Source organism: Aulonocara stuartgranti (assembly GCF_965226115.1).
Source record: "Aulonocara stuartgranti genome assembly, chromosome: 9".
Taxonomy (NCBI): domain Eukaryota; kingdom Metazoa; phylum Chordata; class Actinopteri; order Cichliformes; family Cichlidae; genus Aulonocara; species Aulonocara stuartgranti.
Window position 1 is genome coordinate 6,874,833 of NC_138960.1, and position 15,547 is coordinate 6,890,379.

The following is a 15,547-nucleotide window of genomic DNA, read 5'->3' on the forward strand; positions in this document are numbered from 1 at the left end:
GGAATTGTTCTCTTTGTGAAAACAAACCAAACAACAGGGGAAAGTTAAAAGTTTACAAACTCATCAACTGATTTGAACCAGAGTAAATGAACTATAGGCTATACTGCTGCAAATACCTGACTCCATCGTGGCCTATTGCTGCTCATCCACACGCCTGGTTCTCTTGGATGTTTTTTCCTAATAAAAGGGACTTTTGTCTTCCCACTTTTGCCACATGCTTGCTGATTGTTGGGGTTTTTTTTTCTGTTATTGTAGGGTCTTTACTAGAGGTGGGAATCACCATACACCCCACGATACGATATTATCACAATACTTAACTCACGATACGATATTATTGCGATTTTTTTTATATATTTTTGCAATATTCTGGGTATTGCAATACGATATTTTGTGATTTATCACATATTTTTTCTACTGCAGATTTTGTCCATAAAGGTAAACTTTATCAATATTCATTGTATCTAATAATAAAGTCTCACACTCAGTCTTTCTCTCATGTCAGTCAGTTTTATTGCTGACAAAGTGAACGGTTTGTATAACAGTCTAGTAACCAACTTAACTGAACGTAACTATCTGGTACAATTATAGCTTAAAACAAAATATAATTTTACATTAAATAAAAAAGTTTTAAATTTAAACAAAATAAAACATTTCTTAAATTAAAATAAGTAAACTGTCCTGTTTGTTGCTGCCCTAAAAAGTTAAACACATTTGGACAGTGAAGCAATGTCAGCATTCTTGCTCAGAAAAAGGAGCTGATCAACATGCTCTGAAGTGAGAGTGCTCCGTTTTGCTGTGACGATGTCTCCAGCGGTTGAGAAGACTCTTTCAGCCGAGACAACAACAACAACAACAACCTTTATTTATAGAGCACATTAAAAGCCTTAGGCATACCAAAGTGCTTTACAAAAAACAATAAAATAATACAGTTAAGAGCATTAATATCAAATATAATAAGAACAGCAGACAATGTTCACAGTAGAAAGCCACTAATAAAATGGACTGCAGCACATAGATTATAGCAGACCCAGTGCCGCATGATAGAGAACACCAAGAATGAAGGAATAGTAAAAAGTTAATGCAATAGGTCGCAGTTAACAGTCAGCATTTAACGGGTAGAGAAGGCAAGTTCAAAAAGATAAGTTTTAAGGCGTGCTTTAAAAGAAAAAATAGAATCAGACTCCCGAATGCCAATCGGGAGGCTGGTGCAGCAAAGGCAAACGATCGATCGCCTCTAGATTTCAACCGAGATCTGGGCTGAACTAACAATAACTGCGAGGATGACCTTAAAGCCCTGGCAGGGACATAAGGGTTTAAAAGTTCCTTAAGATAGGTTGGTGCAGTATTATTGATAATTTTAAACGTAAGCAGCAAAATTTTAAATTGAATACGGTATTTGATAGGCAGCCAATGCAGCTCAGCAAGAACCGGAGTAATATGGTCAAACTTCTTGGTTTTAGTTAGAATACGTGCCGCAGCATTCTGAACTGTCTGTAATCTATGTAGAAGGGTAACATGGAGACCAGAATAGAGTGAGTTACAGTAATCTAGTCTTGACGTTACAAAAGCATGAATGAGCTAGTACACTAGTACCTGGGATACAAAGGTATCTCTTTGCCAGCGTGGCCAGGATTTCCACCAGCTTAGTGGGTCTTCTGTGAGTGCCAGTGATGTGACCTCCTGGTATCTTTTCACCTCCTCCTCAGCTGTGGCAGATAATGATTTTGGTGGGGCTCCAACATCACCATAAGTCTGACCAAGCAAGTCTGTTAACCCACAAGACTTCCTCATCTTGGCTGGTATGAGAGGGGGTCTGGGATTTTGTTCAGTCTCGTCAGGTTTCTCATGATGTTCATGGGCTTCTGGCTCACAGATGGGCTGCTGCCTCTTTTCTTCCTGTAGAAAACCCACACACATACAGAGAGAGAGAGAAAATAAATATTTCATATCTTTTAGTATGCAGTAATATGTTAGCAAATTATAATTAATGTATTTAATTGCTAAATAGAATATTACCAATATGACAAAAAAAATCACAGATCTACTAATATTGTAAGTAAGTTATTTAAATTATAACACCAGAATGTTTGCTTACCTGAAGGGTTATAGCCTCAGCAACCACTCTGGCATAGGTTTCCTGTCTTTCCTCCAGTGACAGGAACGGCAGGGTTTTAAAGCGTGGGTCGAGAGCTGATGCTGTGTAGAGGGTGTTCCTCTCGACTGTGCTGGCATATCTCTTCTTAAGATCTTGACTGATACTTTGCTTGATGTTTCTGACCAGTGCTGTGTCACCAATGTTGTCTTGGGTGTCGTGCAACAGCTGTGCTAGCAGCGGTGCTACGAGAGACAGAGTAGGATTCTTTTCCTCAGACATCACAGTAGTCACGACTTGCATTGACTTCAAGGCCCGGACAATTTCTTCAGTGTTCCCAATATCCGTCTCGTTTAGAGTAAAGATATCTGTGCTACTCTTTCTGACTTCGGGAGACAGCAGCGCTGCACAAATCGCAGGTTGTTGTTCAAGGAAACGCTGGAGCATGTCATAAGCACTGTTCCATCTCGTGCAGACGTCGGTCTTGAGCTTGTGAGTCGGGAGCTGTAACATTTTCTGTTTTTGCTCCAGAGCGTGGTTTGCCACTGTGCTTCTATTGAAAAACCCAGTTATGCGCCGCACTCTCCCCAAGACCCTGGCTACTGCAGGCAGGTTTAAGGCTCGTTGTGATGCCAGATTGAGTGTATGGGCGAAACACTTCACATGCAGGTATCCCGCTAGCTGAGTGGCAATTGTCATATTAGAAGCATTGTCGGTGACAACCACCAGATTTTTGTCGGCAATCCCCCATTCCTGTGGTGTATTTTGCAGGAGATTTGCAATGTTCGCTCCGGTGTGACTTTCATGTAATGTTCGAGTTTGGAGAACGTAAGACAGCAGTTGCCAGTCCGCTGTGAGATAATGAGCTGTTATAGTCACATATGAATCCACAGCCCGCGAGGTCCATGCGTCGCAAGTTAATGCAACCCTTTCTGCTGTGCTCAAACTTTCCTCAACTTTATGCTTCACATGTAGAGATTGGGTACGGCTGTGTCTGCGAAAAAACGTCGTAATGGTATCACATACCTGGGTTCCAGCGTCTTGATCATGTAAGAAAACCCCTCGTTTTCCACAATGTTGTAAGGACGCAGGTCTTTGCAGATGAAGTACGTGATAGATTGTGTTATTTTCTTAGCTCGCTCTGAATTGGGAGATAGCTTTGCTAAGCTAAGAGTGTCCAGCGTTGGTTGATTTTTCAGTGGACCTGATTTAGAGCTAGCTTTCCCGTCCGCGGTTAATGCTATTTTTGGATGGTGCCGTGTAAGATGGGCCCTCATGTTCGTAGTATTCCCAGAGTACTTTATTTTCATACGACACACCTTGCAAATCCCGTGTGTCATATCCATCTCATTTGTTCCATCCTTGTTAAAAAATCCAAAGTACGTCCAGACGTTTGATTTAAACGCAGATGGCGCTTTCCTGATCTCTTTTTCTTCCTCCATCTTTGTTTGATCAATTTTCCCATGTGCTGACCTAACCTCTGCTGACCTCACTAGAGAAAAAGCTCAACCGCACCATCTGGTGGACTGGAAGTTTTTGGAACAAAATATCGATGTCTGCTGTCCCTGTATCGATACATTATTAGCAAACAAAATATCGCAATACTACGCAGTATCGATTTTTTCCCCCACCCCTAGTCTTTACAGTATAAAGCATCTTGAGGCGACTGTTGCAGTAAGTTTGTGCTATATAAACTGAATTGAACCGAAAAGTTCCGGTACGTTCTGCTTCCTTTCATCAAAAATGACAGTGTTAATAACAGAGTTAATTCAGGCTTTGCTCTAAACACTGTTGTTGAGCACTGACTCAATATGTTCCTTTTTCTCCTAAAAACTTGACTTTGAGGTATGTTTCCCCAGTTGTTCTTGTTTGCATGACCTGCATGAAACAACACGGTAAGAGGACGCCGGTGTGACGTAAGAAGCTCGATGTGTAGTCTGTCTTCTGTAAATTGTAGTTTAAACATGGAAAACAACCAGCATGATGTTTTAAGGAGTCTAGTGTAAGTGTGGTCAGATTGTGAGCACACTGCATTTTACTTTCCCTAAGGCCTTTTCAGTTCTGCTTCACACCTTTCTTTGACCTCATGATATTTTAGGAGGAAAAGTGGTTAGAAAAAAGACAGAGGAGGTGATTTTTCTTTTCTTCTTTCTTCTCTTATGTGGCATGAACACACCTGGTTCTGCTCTCATTTTTGGAAACTGTACATTACTATAGTGCAAAGTATGTGTACAGCTAAACTACACAATGTTTGTCTTAGCCCCATGACTTTGTCCTGATGTTCCCATCAAAACAACCAGTCACTGTTTACACACTGTATGCATTTCCACCCTAAATTTGGATGATGAAAAAAAATAAATAGTAAAAACAAATCTCTTGACAATAGAAACTCTTATGATTGTTTTCTTGGAATTATCTCCACCTTAAAGGTGGTTTGGGAATACTTTCTGGAGCATCCATAGACAATCACCCACGAGCAGCTGTTTAATATAAATGTAAAAACTATATAAAGTTTACTGATTTTGTACAAATGTGTGGAAGTGAAGGTAACAATAGCATGTTTTCTGTGCGTATACTAAAGACAATGTTGAGATTATCAAACATAACAACTTAAAAGAATCCATTTGGGCCATATATATATGAAGAAAAATATCCTACATAAAACACACATGCAACATTATGACCAGAGGATCACATTGTCTGTAATAGGAGAGCTTCCATAGCTCTTTTGAGTGTATGAAAGAGTGAACCACTAATATATGTTCATTCTTTTATGTATGTTGAGCACTCGAGCCAAATGGAAAATTTCATTCTGCTGATTATCCAGACAGTCCTACTCTCCGACTACTGCCCTCCATTTCCGTCTCAGATATCTTGTCCTCACCAGTTCTCTACTCTAAATATGGTACCTCAGATAAGTCCTAATAAGCACGCACAAGTTAAATGCCCATTTTCTCCTCTATCTACTGTTGCTATCAGCTATAGTAGCTTTTATTTGCATAAGCCTGGGTAGGGGAACTCCAGGCCACAAGGGCCAGTGTCCTCCAGTTTTTAGATATCACCCTGGATCAATACACCTGATTCAAACGATTAGTTCATTACCAGGCTTCTGGAGAACTTCAAGATATGTTGAGGACGTAATTTAGCCTTATAAATAAGCTGTGTTGGATCAAGGACACATCTAAAATCTTCAGGACACCGGCCCTTGATGCCTTGAGTTCACCATCCCTGGCATAAGCGCTTAGCCTTCACAAACATGGTACATTTTAGAGAATGGAATCACCAGACACCCTACAATAGGATATTTTCACAGTACTTAACTCATAATAAATTATGTCCTCAAAGTTGAACTTAATCAGTATCTGTTTTATCCAGAAAGATAAAGCTATCTCACTTCAGTTATGTCATTTATGAGATTGTCAAGCACACCAATACTGTCACTAAAGCCTGTCATCAATGTTGCCATAAGACAGAGTCAGTCTCCTGTCAGGTTGGGATTGAATAGGGTCAGGTTGGCAATTGCATGCAATCCGTTTCTGATAATACAGCAATTAACTGTAAGAAAAGCACATAGCTGTTGTTGTCTACATAAACAGTTTTGCTGGAATATAACCAGAGTACAGCCAGTTGAGTTGTGCTCATTAACAATGTCATCACACCGCATGAGTGTATCTGTCTGCATTTATAACATTTATTTGCAAATCTTTAATGTCTTTGAGAGTGACGGCAGTTGGTGCAAGTCGGACTGCAACTGTTTGCAGAACGGTTGCACTAATTTTTTTCCAGCTTGTTTTCAGTTAGGAGGTAGATTTATCAAGCATAGTGTTGGGTTTTATTTATTTTTGGTTGAGATGATTTAATGTAAGTTTATTCAGCTACTATGACCTCTACTGTTCATATTCCCATGGTATTTTAATTTATTTAATGAAATAAATAAACACCCTTAATGAATTCCTCCAGCTACGTATCTAGGGCTGCACGATTAATCGTTAGAAAATCGCGATCTCGATTCATACTTATGTGCGATCTCATTTCCAAATGACAACGATTTAAAAAAAAAAAGAAAAAAAAAAAAAAGACGATGACAACGATTGTACCGCATTTTGATCTGGGACGTAATACAGAAGCTGTGCCGTGTGATGCTAAAATTAGCAGGGAAAAAACAACGGAGAGCACGTCAGGGATGACGAGAAAGTGACAGGAGAAAATCCGTTCCGGTCAACCACCCAAACATCAATAACGGGAACCTTATACAGCGCCTCCCTATACCCGTCGAACTCCCGCAGGCACAAAGAAATTACGGAGGCTATTACTTATCACCTGACCAAAGATATGGCTCCCATCAACACTGTGCAAAACGAGGGATTTAGGAAAATGATCAACACCCTAGACAAACGCTACACAGTGCGTTTCTATTGTTGCACTACCTGCTCTATACATGCTGTGTCGAGCAACGGTGGAGACGGAATTTCAAGCAGTACAACATTTTGCGCCAACGACAAAACGTGAGACATTTGTTGTTTTTATGTTTATTTATTGTTTTTATATTTATTGTTTTTATGTTCAGTCTCAACTGTTACGAAGTTGATGTGCAGTTAATAAGTGCAATAAATATTTATACTGGAAAAGAAAATCGTGAGAGAATCGTGATCTCAATTCTAAGCCAAAAAATCGTGATTCTCATTTTATGCAAAATCGTGCAGCCCTATATGTATCAGTGTGTCATGTTTACAACCGTTACACTGCTCTTACAGTGACATCCAACCAAAAAGTCAACTTTACATGATGTTTAAATCCAGTATTTACCGACTTTTTTTTATTTTTCCAACCAATCTTGTGAGCTTTGGCACATTTTTACTGGCAAACCATTTTTCATGTGCTTACATTCTGCAGATTATGGGTGTGCACCACTATGACTTTCATGTTCCTAGCTCAAACAGACCAATAAACATGAAAGAAATGCTTTGGTAAAGGTCTGGTTAGAGTCCAGCCACATTTGAACAGCTCCCAGAGTGCTCCCTCTTGGGCGTGTGGGTTTCTCACAATAACTATTAAGTAATTTTGGGTCGCTATTGATTTGACATTGTTTCCATTATCAAATGCGTTAGGCAGCTGCAAACTGCCTGCTTTTCTGTTACTATCAGTGTGGAGTAAATCTCTGCTGACTAATTGTTTCATTACTAACTGTTTACCAGATACATGGTGGAAACAAACCAAGAATTATCTGAAGTGGCAAATTGAAGTCATAAAAGTGGGCTTCCATTTTTTATTAAAAATATTGCAAAGCCTAAAAACATTTGGTAACCTCATAAAAGATGTGTATGTGTGTTTGACATTACGTGAAAGGTGCCTATTTGTGTACCTTTAAAGATACCGTTTCTCTGTGTTGGTGATGTAGCATCACCTTCCTTGCAAGTAATGGATGCTCACCAAACACATTTTGACATAGTACATAAAATATCCTTTAATATTAACAGCCTTTTGTTGTTTAAATGTCTACCATTATCCCCCATATTGAACATTCTCATATTCTAGGAACCAGATGCTGGCAGTAGAACAACCATTTAATATTCTTGTAAATCACCTTGGTTACATTTAAAGTGGCCTTAGGAGGATATTAGAGAGGATTTTGTGGCTCTAGATGAAATCCCAGAATGTCTTACCAATTGCATTTACAGTTTCTCATGTACACGTCCACCTTCAAGCACATGCTGTTTGCTTCATATTGTGAGACAGTGACACCATCTGGAGAAGAGTGGACTTGATCATTTGTACCTTTCATCAGGAGAGGATGGTTGGCACGGACTATGTGACTGACTGTGACAGTAGCATCTGATTTTTCTAACTGCTGTATTTAATCACCACAAAGTCAGTGTCTGTAAGCTATGTGTGAAATACAGTGTGCATGTAAACCAGCCAACACGTGAACAGTTATCTATTCCAGTAACTGTTTGAAGTGACAGGTTGTGTCTAAGTGCTTCTAACGCTAAAACAGAATACCTGTATTTGGGGAATATGTGATTGAAACATCTTTTAAGCTTGCCCATTATGGTCAGTGTTGACTTTTAAGTCTACTGTTTATTCCAACTGTTTTTATCCGTAGTGTGATTTTGTTATTTAATGGCTTCTAAGGTGTCCTTCAGTGTTTTGAAAAGTGACTAAAAAAAGGTATTACTACTACATACTGGGGAGAGTATTAACAGAAATTAAAAATTAAAAAAAATAACCAACATGGACAAGATTACGTCAGCCCTCCTACAGTAGTACTATCATTTGATTTTGTTCTTGTCCATAAAAGAACAATAGTTATGAAAAATTTTGCAGATCAAGGATGAAAACAAATGTAAATGCTTGGGTTTTAGAAACATGCAGCTACACGGTTGAAGTCTTTAGCGTTAAGGAGAGCCCTCACAGAAAGGTTTGCACATCATTTGTGTAGCTGTTGTTTGGTTACTAATTGATGTTCCCAGCTCTGTTTGCTTTTGTAACCCTGTGAAGTATTTAACACCCTGTCATTTGTCAACAGGATCGTCTGCTGTCATTGGTCATTGCTTGACAGTTGAGAAAAGTTTAATTCGGGATCTGCTGACTTCACATCACAGATGGTCATTTAGGCTTTTTTAGCTTAAAGCTTTAAGTTTGGACAGCGCTCTATAGTCTTCTCTGTGTATAATGCGACACGTTCACACATTCTGTCCTTCGTGTCCATCCTTTGTGTTGCCCAGCAGAGCAGTTTGTTTACCTGACAGGTTTAGAGGCTTAGAATATAACACGGAGACACTTAAACGCACGCACGCACGCACGCACGCACGCACGCACGCACGCACGCACGCACACACACACACACACACACACACACACAAAGTAACAGCATCCATCTGATATCAAACCAAGTGGAGCTTGATACGACCAAAATCTTCTTACTGTGTGATTTGATAGCCTCTCTTTAAGATCTGCTTTGCCAGTTTAATGACGCTGACAGCAGATGTTCAGTTTTGTCTGCTGAAAGATGACTGAACTCTGCTTGTAACAGCGAGGAAGTCTACGTGTTTTTTTTCTGTCCTTTTAAGTTGTTATTCACAAACTGCTCCTTAAACTGGTGTATTGTAGTTGTCCCTGGCTGATGACTCTACATTGATCCTCTGCAGGTAATCTGACCAGCAGTTAACGTATACGAGGCTGGCAAGCAACACTGATCTGATTCTTACTGATTCATCTGAATGTGGCTAGATAGCACAAGTAGACCTTCACTTTGCCTGCTGACTTTAAAGCCATATCTTCCTCAACTCTGGGGCCTCAACTGACTTCTGTTTTATAAAAAGTTTAGGATTAGCCTAATCTGGTTAAGTGATTAGTGCCCATTTCACATGCTCTTGTACAAAGAGATTAATGGGCAGTCAGTACAAAGGAAGACAGCAGGGTTCTAGGTTGACCGGGCTTCAAGGTAATAGCTGGGGCAGAGCTGTTTCTGCCATTGTCTGTCCGGTTTGTGGGGCTGTAGCACACCTTTGACTCTTTCCAGCTGATGTCTAGCTTAACCTGATCTTAGATTAAGTATGCATCAGGGTTTTAATAGTTTTTCAATTTTCATTAGTTTTTATTTTTATTTGGTTTTGACTTCAGATTTTCAATTTTATATCAGTTTTAATTAGTTTTTACCAATTGTTTGCTAGTTTAGTTTAGTTTATATTTTTTTGAAAATCCTTAGTTTCAGTTTGGTTTTGATTAGTTTCAGTTATAGTTTTAGTTGTGTTTGCAATAATTAAGTGTAACAAAATCCCAGTTTCATCATATCAGTCATTCTCTTCTGCTTATCCTTGGGTATGTTGCTATTCCAGCTACCATACCCTGCACCCTGCACAGGTCGCCTGTCTGTCGCAGGGCTAACACGCAGAGACAGACAACTCACATTCCCACCTATGGGTTCTTTAAATAAATAAATAAATAAATTAGGGCAGATGAACAACCATTGATACCAGGCAACTATAAAATGTATATCTTGGCCCCAATGAGACTATTAACTCTTCAGTGTTCGTAACTTTGGTTCAAGTGAATTGATAAACTTTTTGAAGGCAATTGACTCACACAGTTGTGTAGATATCCCAGTCCTGTTGTCTTGGGATGCATCACGCTGCCTTGCCTGGGGTTAGCTTCTATTTTCTGGGGATGAGGGTTGAGTGTGCTCCCTTACCTTCTCAAGGTAAGCTAGGTTAGCCTTCTTGTGTGAGCTTTTCAAGTGCACTTTAAGGTTTGTGGGATTTTTTTCCCTTGAGAAATGTCCCTCATAATTTGTCTCTTTCCACTACAAGACACTTGCTTCATCCAAAACACAGTCATATTCAAAGTAATCCCAAATTGGACTCTGGCGCTTTCTCCCCACTTTTCCTGACATGATTCTGCGCGTGGACGGAGCAGCAACACAGACGACTCGACTAACATACTGCCACCTGCTGGCATAATGAGACAGCAAGAAATAAATCTGGAAACTAAACTTCATTTTCACCCTTGACTATTGTATGACACACACACATCAACGAAAACTAAACACATTTTTGCTATAAATTCAGTTAATTTTAGTTAGTTTTGTGAACACTCATTACAGTTTTAGTTAGTTTTCCTTTTTTTGTTTTTATTTTTATTTCCGTTAACGAAAATGTTTTTTCACTTCTTGTTTTCGTTATTTCGTTAGTTTTCGTTAACGATAATAACCTTGGTATGCATGACACTAAAGCGTGGTGCTTTGAAAGCACTCACCTCTGGTTGGCCGATGTTAAAAAGAGATATTTATATATGTATGTATTAGGGGTGCAACGATACACAAAATTCACGGTTTGGTTCGATACTTTGGTGTCACGGTTAGATATTTTTTCGATACAAAAAATGTTCATGCCTTTTTAATTTGTCATTTATTAAAATTATAAATATATATTTTAACTCAAAAGTAGTTTTTAAATTTAATGTTGCTGAAACAACAAAGGGATAAAATAATAAATCTATCTGATCGAGAAATCACTCATCTTTGGAAAAGAGAGTTTATTACAGAGAAATGGCTCTTTCCAAAATAAAAGCTATACTATACGCGTCTTCTGGGCTATATTCTCAGCAGCACATTGAACATATCAGGTCCCCATAAGGAGAATCATGTGCTAACGGCTGTCTAAATGACTCGGGTCAAGTTTGTAGCATGCATCCTTGTTGTTTTTGTCTGCTTCCACTTGTCTTTGCACTAGGATGATGTCGGAGTAAATGTGCAGTCATATTTGTTGTGTTCCCACTAGTGCTGTCAGCGTTAATCTCGTTAAAATGACGTTAACGCCACAACACGGCAAATCTCCGTTAACGAGCTAACTGCGCTAACGCACTAGTTCCCACCAATGTAATTGAGCATTGCGTGGCACATCCAACATACTGTTTTACTTTTGTCCATGACGCGCTTACCTTCAAGGTCATACATCACATGAAAACCAAAATAGTTTCAAACGCCACATCTGAATGAGGGTGGAGGAGGTTCAGTTCGCCATGTTGCAAGGAGAGCTTAACTTCTGTCTTGCTAGCTTGCCCTGTGCTCAGTGAATCTGCGTTCGACTACTCTGCCTAGGCTGCACTGTCGAGCGCAGATCCACTGAGTGCTCAACACAGACAGCCTCATCAGAAGGAAAGTTGATAAAATAAATTAAAAATTTTGTATTGTTCGATACATATCCGTACTGAACCGAAAGCACTGTATCGAACGGTTCAATAGCGATACGAGTATTGTTGCACCCCTAGTATGTTACATATATTCATTGATGCATGATCATTTTCAGATCATTTTTCTTTCTGAAAAACTGAACAAGTTATTTGCTAATTCAGAAATTAAATACAGGGGGGAATAAAAATTTTAATGGCATCTGTTTTTATGGTAAAAAATTTCTTAGTGTGTGTGTGTGTGTGTGTGTGTGTGTGTGTGTGTGTGTGTGTTACGTCATAGTCTAGGGGTACAGGAGCACAACATAAGGGTTAAAAGGAAGGTGACCCCACCCAGGTCCCCAAAGCCAATTTACAGATTAAGGTGATTTTATTGCTACATGTTTAGACATCTTTGTGAGGACAGAAAATTATATACCTGTGGGGTACAACAGACACTTATGGGGACAAAGTGCCTGTCCCCATGAGTTCGAAGGTATTTTAGACGCTCAAAATATGGTTTTAGTGTCACGGTTACAATTAGGTCATGGTTATGTTTAGACTAAGGGTTAGGTATGAACCTTTTCATGGTTAGGGTAAGTGGCTAGGGAAAGCATTACATCAATTAGATGTCCTGAATAAGATATGAAAATGTGTCTCATACTGTGCTGATCAATGCAATGTTTGTGACACCCTGAAGGTCAGGCAGGAGGTCAGCCCTGTACCTGTAGTTTAAATCGGTAAACACGAATCGATTCGGAACGATGTACTGCACAGCTCTCATTTCAGAGGGCATGTGGTAATTCTGCTCTGTCAGCACCACAAATGTGCTTTTTATTAACGGGGGAAAAGGATTTTTGTATCTTTCCTCTTTGCTGTGTGTGTGCGAGAGAGGGAGGCTGAGAGCACATTGACTCATCCTTCCTTCTTCCTCCAGCTCCACTAACCTAAACCAATCTCTCTGTTTTACTCCAGACTGTAAGCTTCTGCATACTCTGCTTGCTTTCTTTGCTCCTCCCCATTTTGTGTGTGCGTTCATACATGCACACACAGTGATCAGTAGCTTAGCAAGGTTGAGTGAGAGAACTTGGGTGTGTATGTGTGTGTGTGCACACACTTGGACATGTGTGCTTGCCGGTCTGTCAGCAGGAGGGTGAGGGTGCTTTGTGATGCATGGCTGATGTCGCTGATCGTCGTCGTCACAGGCCACTTTTCACACACACAAGCACCCACACACTGTCACAGAAATAGCTGATCCTCACGTTATCCACACAGCTCGGGGCAGCATTCCTGACTTCAGCACCTCACTGGCAATATCTTTCTACTTTGAGCCCTGTACTACTGGAGTTTCACAGGGACCACTGCTAGGAACCCAGCCCCCTTCCCGCCCTTCTTTTTAGCCCCGCTCCTCAGGATGGAGCACAGGGGAGGGTCTCGACAGAAGGGTAAGTTTATCTTCACTCCTTCTTAAAAGCCGTTTTCTACCCCCGCGGTCGCTGCACTGATAAATTGTGATTATATTGTGAAGAATTGGTTCAGTGTGTAACGTGCATATATATCTTCAGAGGTATAAATTTGGGTTCAACAGAGGTCGTAGTGTCTCGCTTTCTCTGTATTCAGTGTGAATTTAAGGGATCAAGATGCTTTACTCCTTTATTGTTGTTGGGTTTTTTTTGTTTTGAGACTCACAAAATCAAAAATCTCAATTTTTTGTAAAGTGTGGGAATCGATGGGCGGAGCATGGCACAAACTTTCCCAAGCAGAGTTTAGAAATTTGCCCTAAAAATAAATGCACTGACATCCAGCAAAGGGCAAAGTGCATAAAAATTTAAATTCCTTCTTGTAGAAACAAGAAGGAATTTAAATTAATTAATTAATTAATTTAAAAAAGATTCCATTACTGACCCCAAGATTAGGAAAGGGCAGAAGCCCTTTCCTAATCTTGGGGTCAGTAATGGAATCTTTTTTATGCATTAACCACAGGCTAAAAAAATAGATTTTTGACTTGTAATTTTTGAATATCTGATATTCTCTCGGTATTGACTTTTTTAAAACCTTTGTGTCTTTTTCTGCCCACCATAGTACATTGAGCCACGGGCTAACACCGACAGTGTTAGGCAGCTTACAGCGTCATCACAGCGGACGGCTTAGTGGTTATAAATAGGATGCGTGGTCATTTATTACCACAGTGAATATAGAGGCTGAGCCTAGCCATTAGCACATCCTCAATGTACCTGCACATATATTTGGAGTAAGTAGCAGAGTGCTGATGGAGTCTAACTTTAGCCGTGGCTTCTGAACAGAGGCGAGCTGAAAGACGACTGACTGTTTGAGAGAAACATCGAGCTGCCTCTAACCATCTTCAACTGTGCAGAGCACGGTGGCACAATCAGGGAATCCCACTCTGTTATGTAACAACGCTGACTGTGATGTAAAACAATGAGTTTGGAATTGCAGATGTTGGGGGCAGTCTAGCATGTAACCATCTGGACTCTGTTTATCCTGCTCTTAACCTCCTGTGTCCTGCAGCTTTCATGAGTATCATCCAAAAAGTAATGGTGGCCACAAGGTTTGCTCTTGCATGCGTAGGTGTGTGCCACTTCAAATTAATTTATGAGCTCTAATGCACTCAAATGTATTTCTCACTAAGTGTTAATGTCTTAAATACAATTTTATCTCACTGCTGAAACACAAAACAAAGCCAAACATAATTTTTTCCTGAGCTGATTCAAATTTTTCTTGGCAGTTAGTGTGTGTTGTTAGCAAGCTTTAGCTCATGCCAAAGGTTTCTGTCCACCTTGAAAGCATTGGAGATAAGGGGCATGATGGTTTTTGCTACTTAGGCGGTTAATTTAACCTTTCTATATTTCCATTTAGTTAGCCCCAATTATATATGCCCTTCAGCAATGTCGCATTTGTTGAGGTCACGTAATGCGCTATAGCACCAGCAGTCTGTCCTCGGCACCTGCAAAAGTGGATCATGTACATAAACACACACAGCTTTAACCGTCAAACCCACCTGCATTCATTCATCACACATTACACAAGAGGCTTCAGCCTGCTCGTTCCTTATGTTTTTTTATTGCTCAAATCCCAAACTCTTTCTTACATTTGAATCATTTTGCCATCAGTGTATGAGGGAAAACTGCACTAATCATCACAAATAATTCTGCTACTTAAAGCTCACTTTTTAAAGTGTGCTGCTCAATACTGCAAATTGAACATTTGCAGTATTTGTAGCTTTAGTGTTTTGCTGTAACATGAGCTAATGCAGGGTTAGGGACACGTTCTTGTACCTGGTTGCTCTTGCTTAGTCTGTACCAGCTGTGATTGAATATGCGGCTCTTTAACTGCAAGCCGGTCTGCTCCATTCACCGGGACGTACCTTACATGTTCTGTCTGCTGTATCTGCTTTTTTTTGCTGCCTCGTAGTATGTTTGGTTCAGACACTGCCTGTTTGGATGAAAACATCTGCTTGTTCTGGATGGAAATGAGGGGGGATTAATGAGTGTGTGAGAGTAAACATTACAGAAGATTTGGAAATGATGACCTGTGTGATGAAGGCAGGGTTACACAGTGAAAAGATCAGGCAGGACCAGTTTTTAGGCTATGGTTGGCAGGAGACTCTTGCTTTCTTTGTTGTGATTATTTAAATATAGTGAAGGTTGGACACTAATATTGGTTTTGTTTGGTTTAATCCTCTAATGCTGGGCGAGATGAGTGGTTAGGGGCTACTATGGTTACATAAATAGTAGGGGTGCAACGATATTCGTATCAATATTGAACCGT

The 15,547-nt window shown here is 39.9% G+C and overlaps 2 protein-coding genes across 6 annotated transcripts in view; one reads left to right on the top strand and one right to left on the bottom strand.

Moving 5' to 3' along the window:
* The window catches only part of slc12a7b (solute carrier family 12 member 7b), a 79,972-nt gene that overhangs the window by 29,789 nt on the left and 34,636 nt on the right, over positions 1–15,547 (top strand). Inside the window, exon 1 of one of the 5 annotated variants that reach the window (XM_082545467.1) lies at positions 12,919–13,203. The exons of the other annotated variants lie outside the window; for them this stretch is intronic. Coding sequence (XP_082401593.1) covers positions 13,173–13,203 — 31 coding nt within the window. The 5' untranslated portion in view covers positions 12,919–13,172. Of the gene's footprint in view, positions 1–12,918; positions 13,204–15,547 lie in introns of those variants that run through there. 5 annotated transcript variants of the gene reach the window in all.
* On the bottom strand, positions 1,235–3,047 carry LOC309714552 (E3 SUMO-protein ligase ZBED1-like; the record flags this gene model as incomplete). Its single annotated transcript, XM_082547096.1, has 3 exons — positions 2,096–3,047; positions 1,594–1,896; positions 1,235–1,294 (listed from the first exon to the last, which is right to left on the bottom strand). Exons 1-3 carry the CDS (start codon positions 2,789–2,791, stop codon positions 1,235–1,237), a joined length of 1,059 nt encoding a protein of 352 aa, XP_082403222.1. The 5' UTR covers positions 2,792–3,047.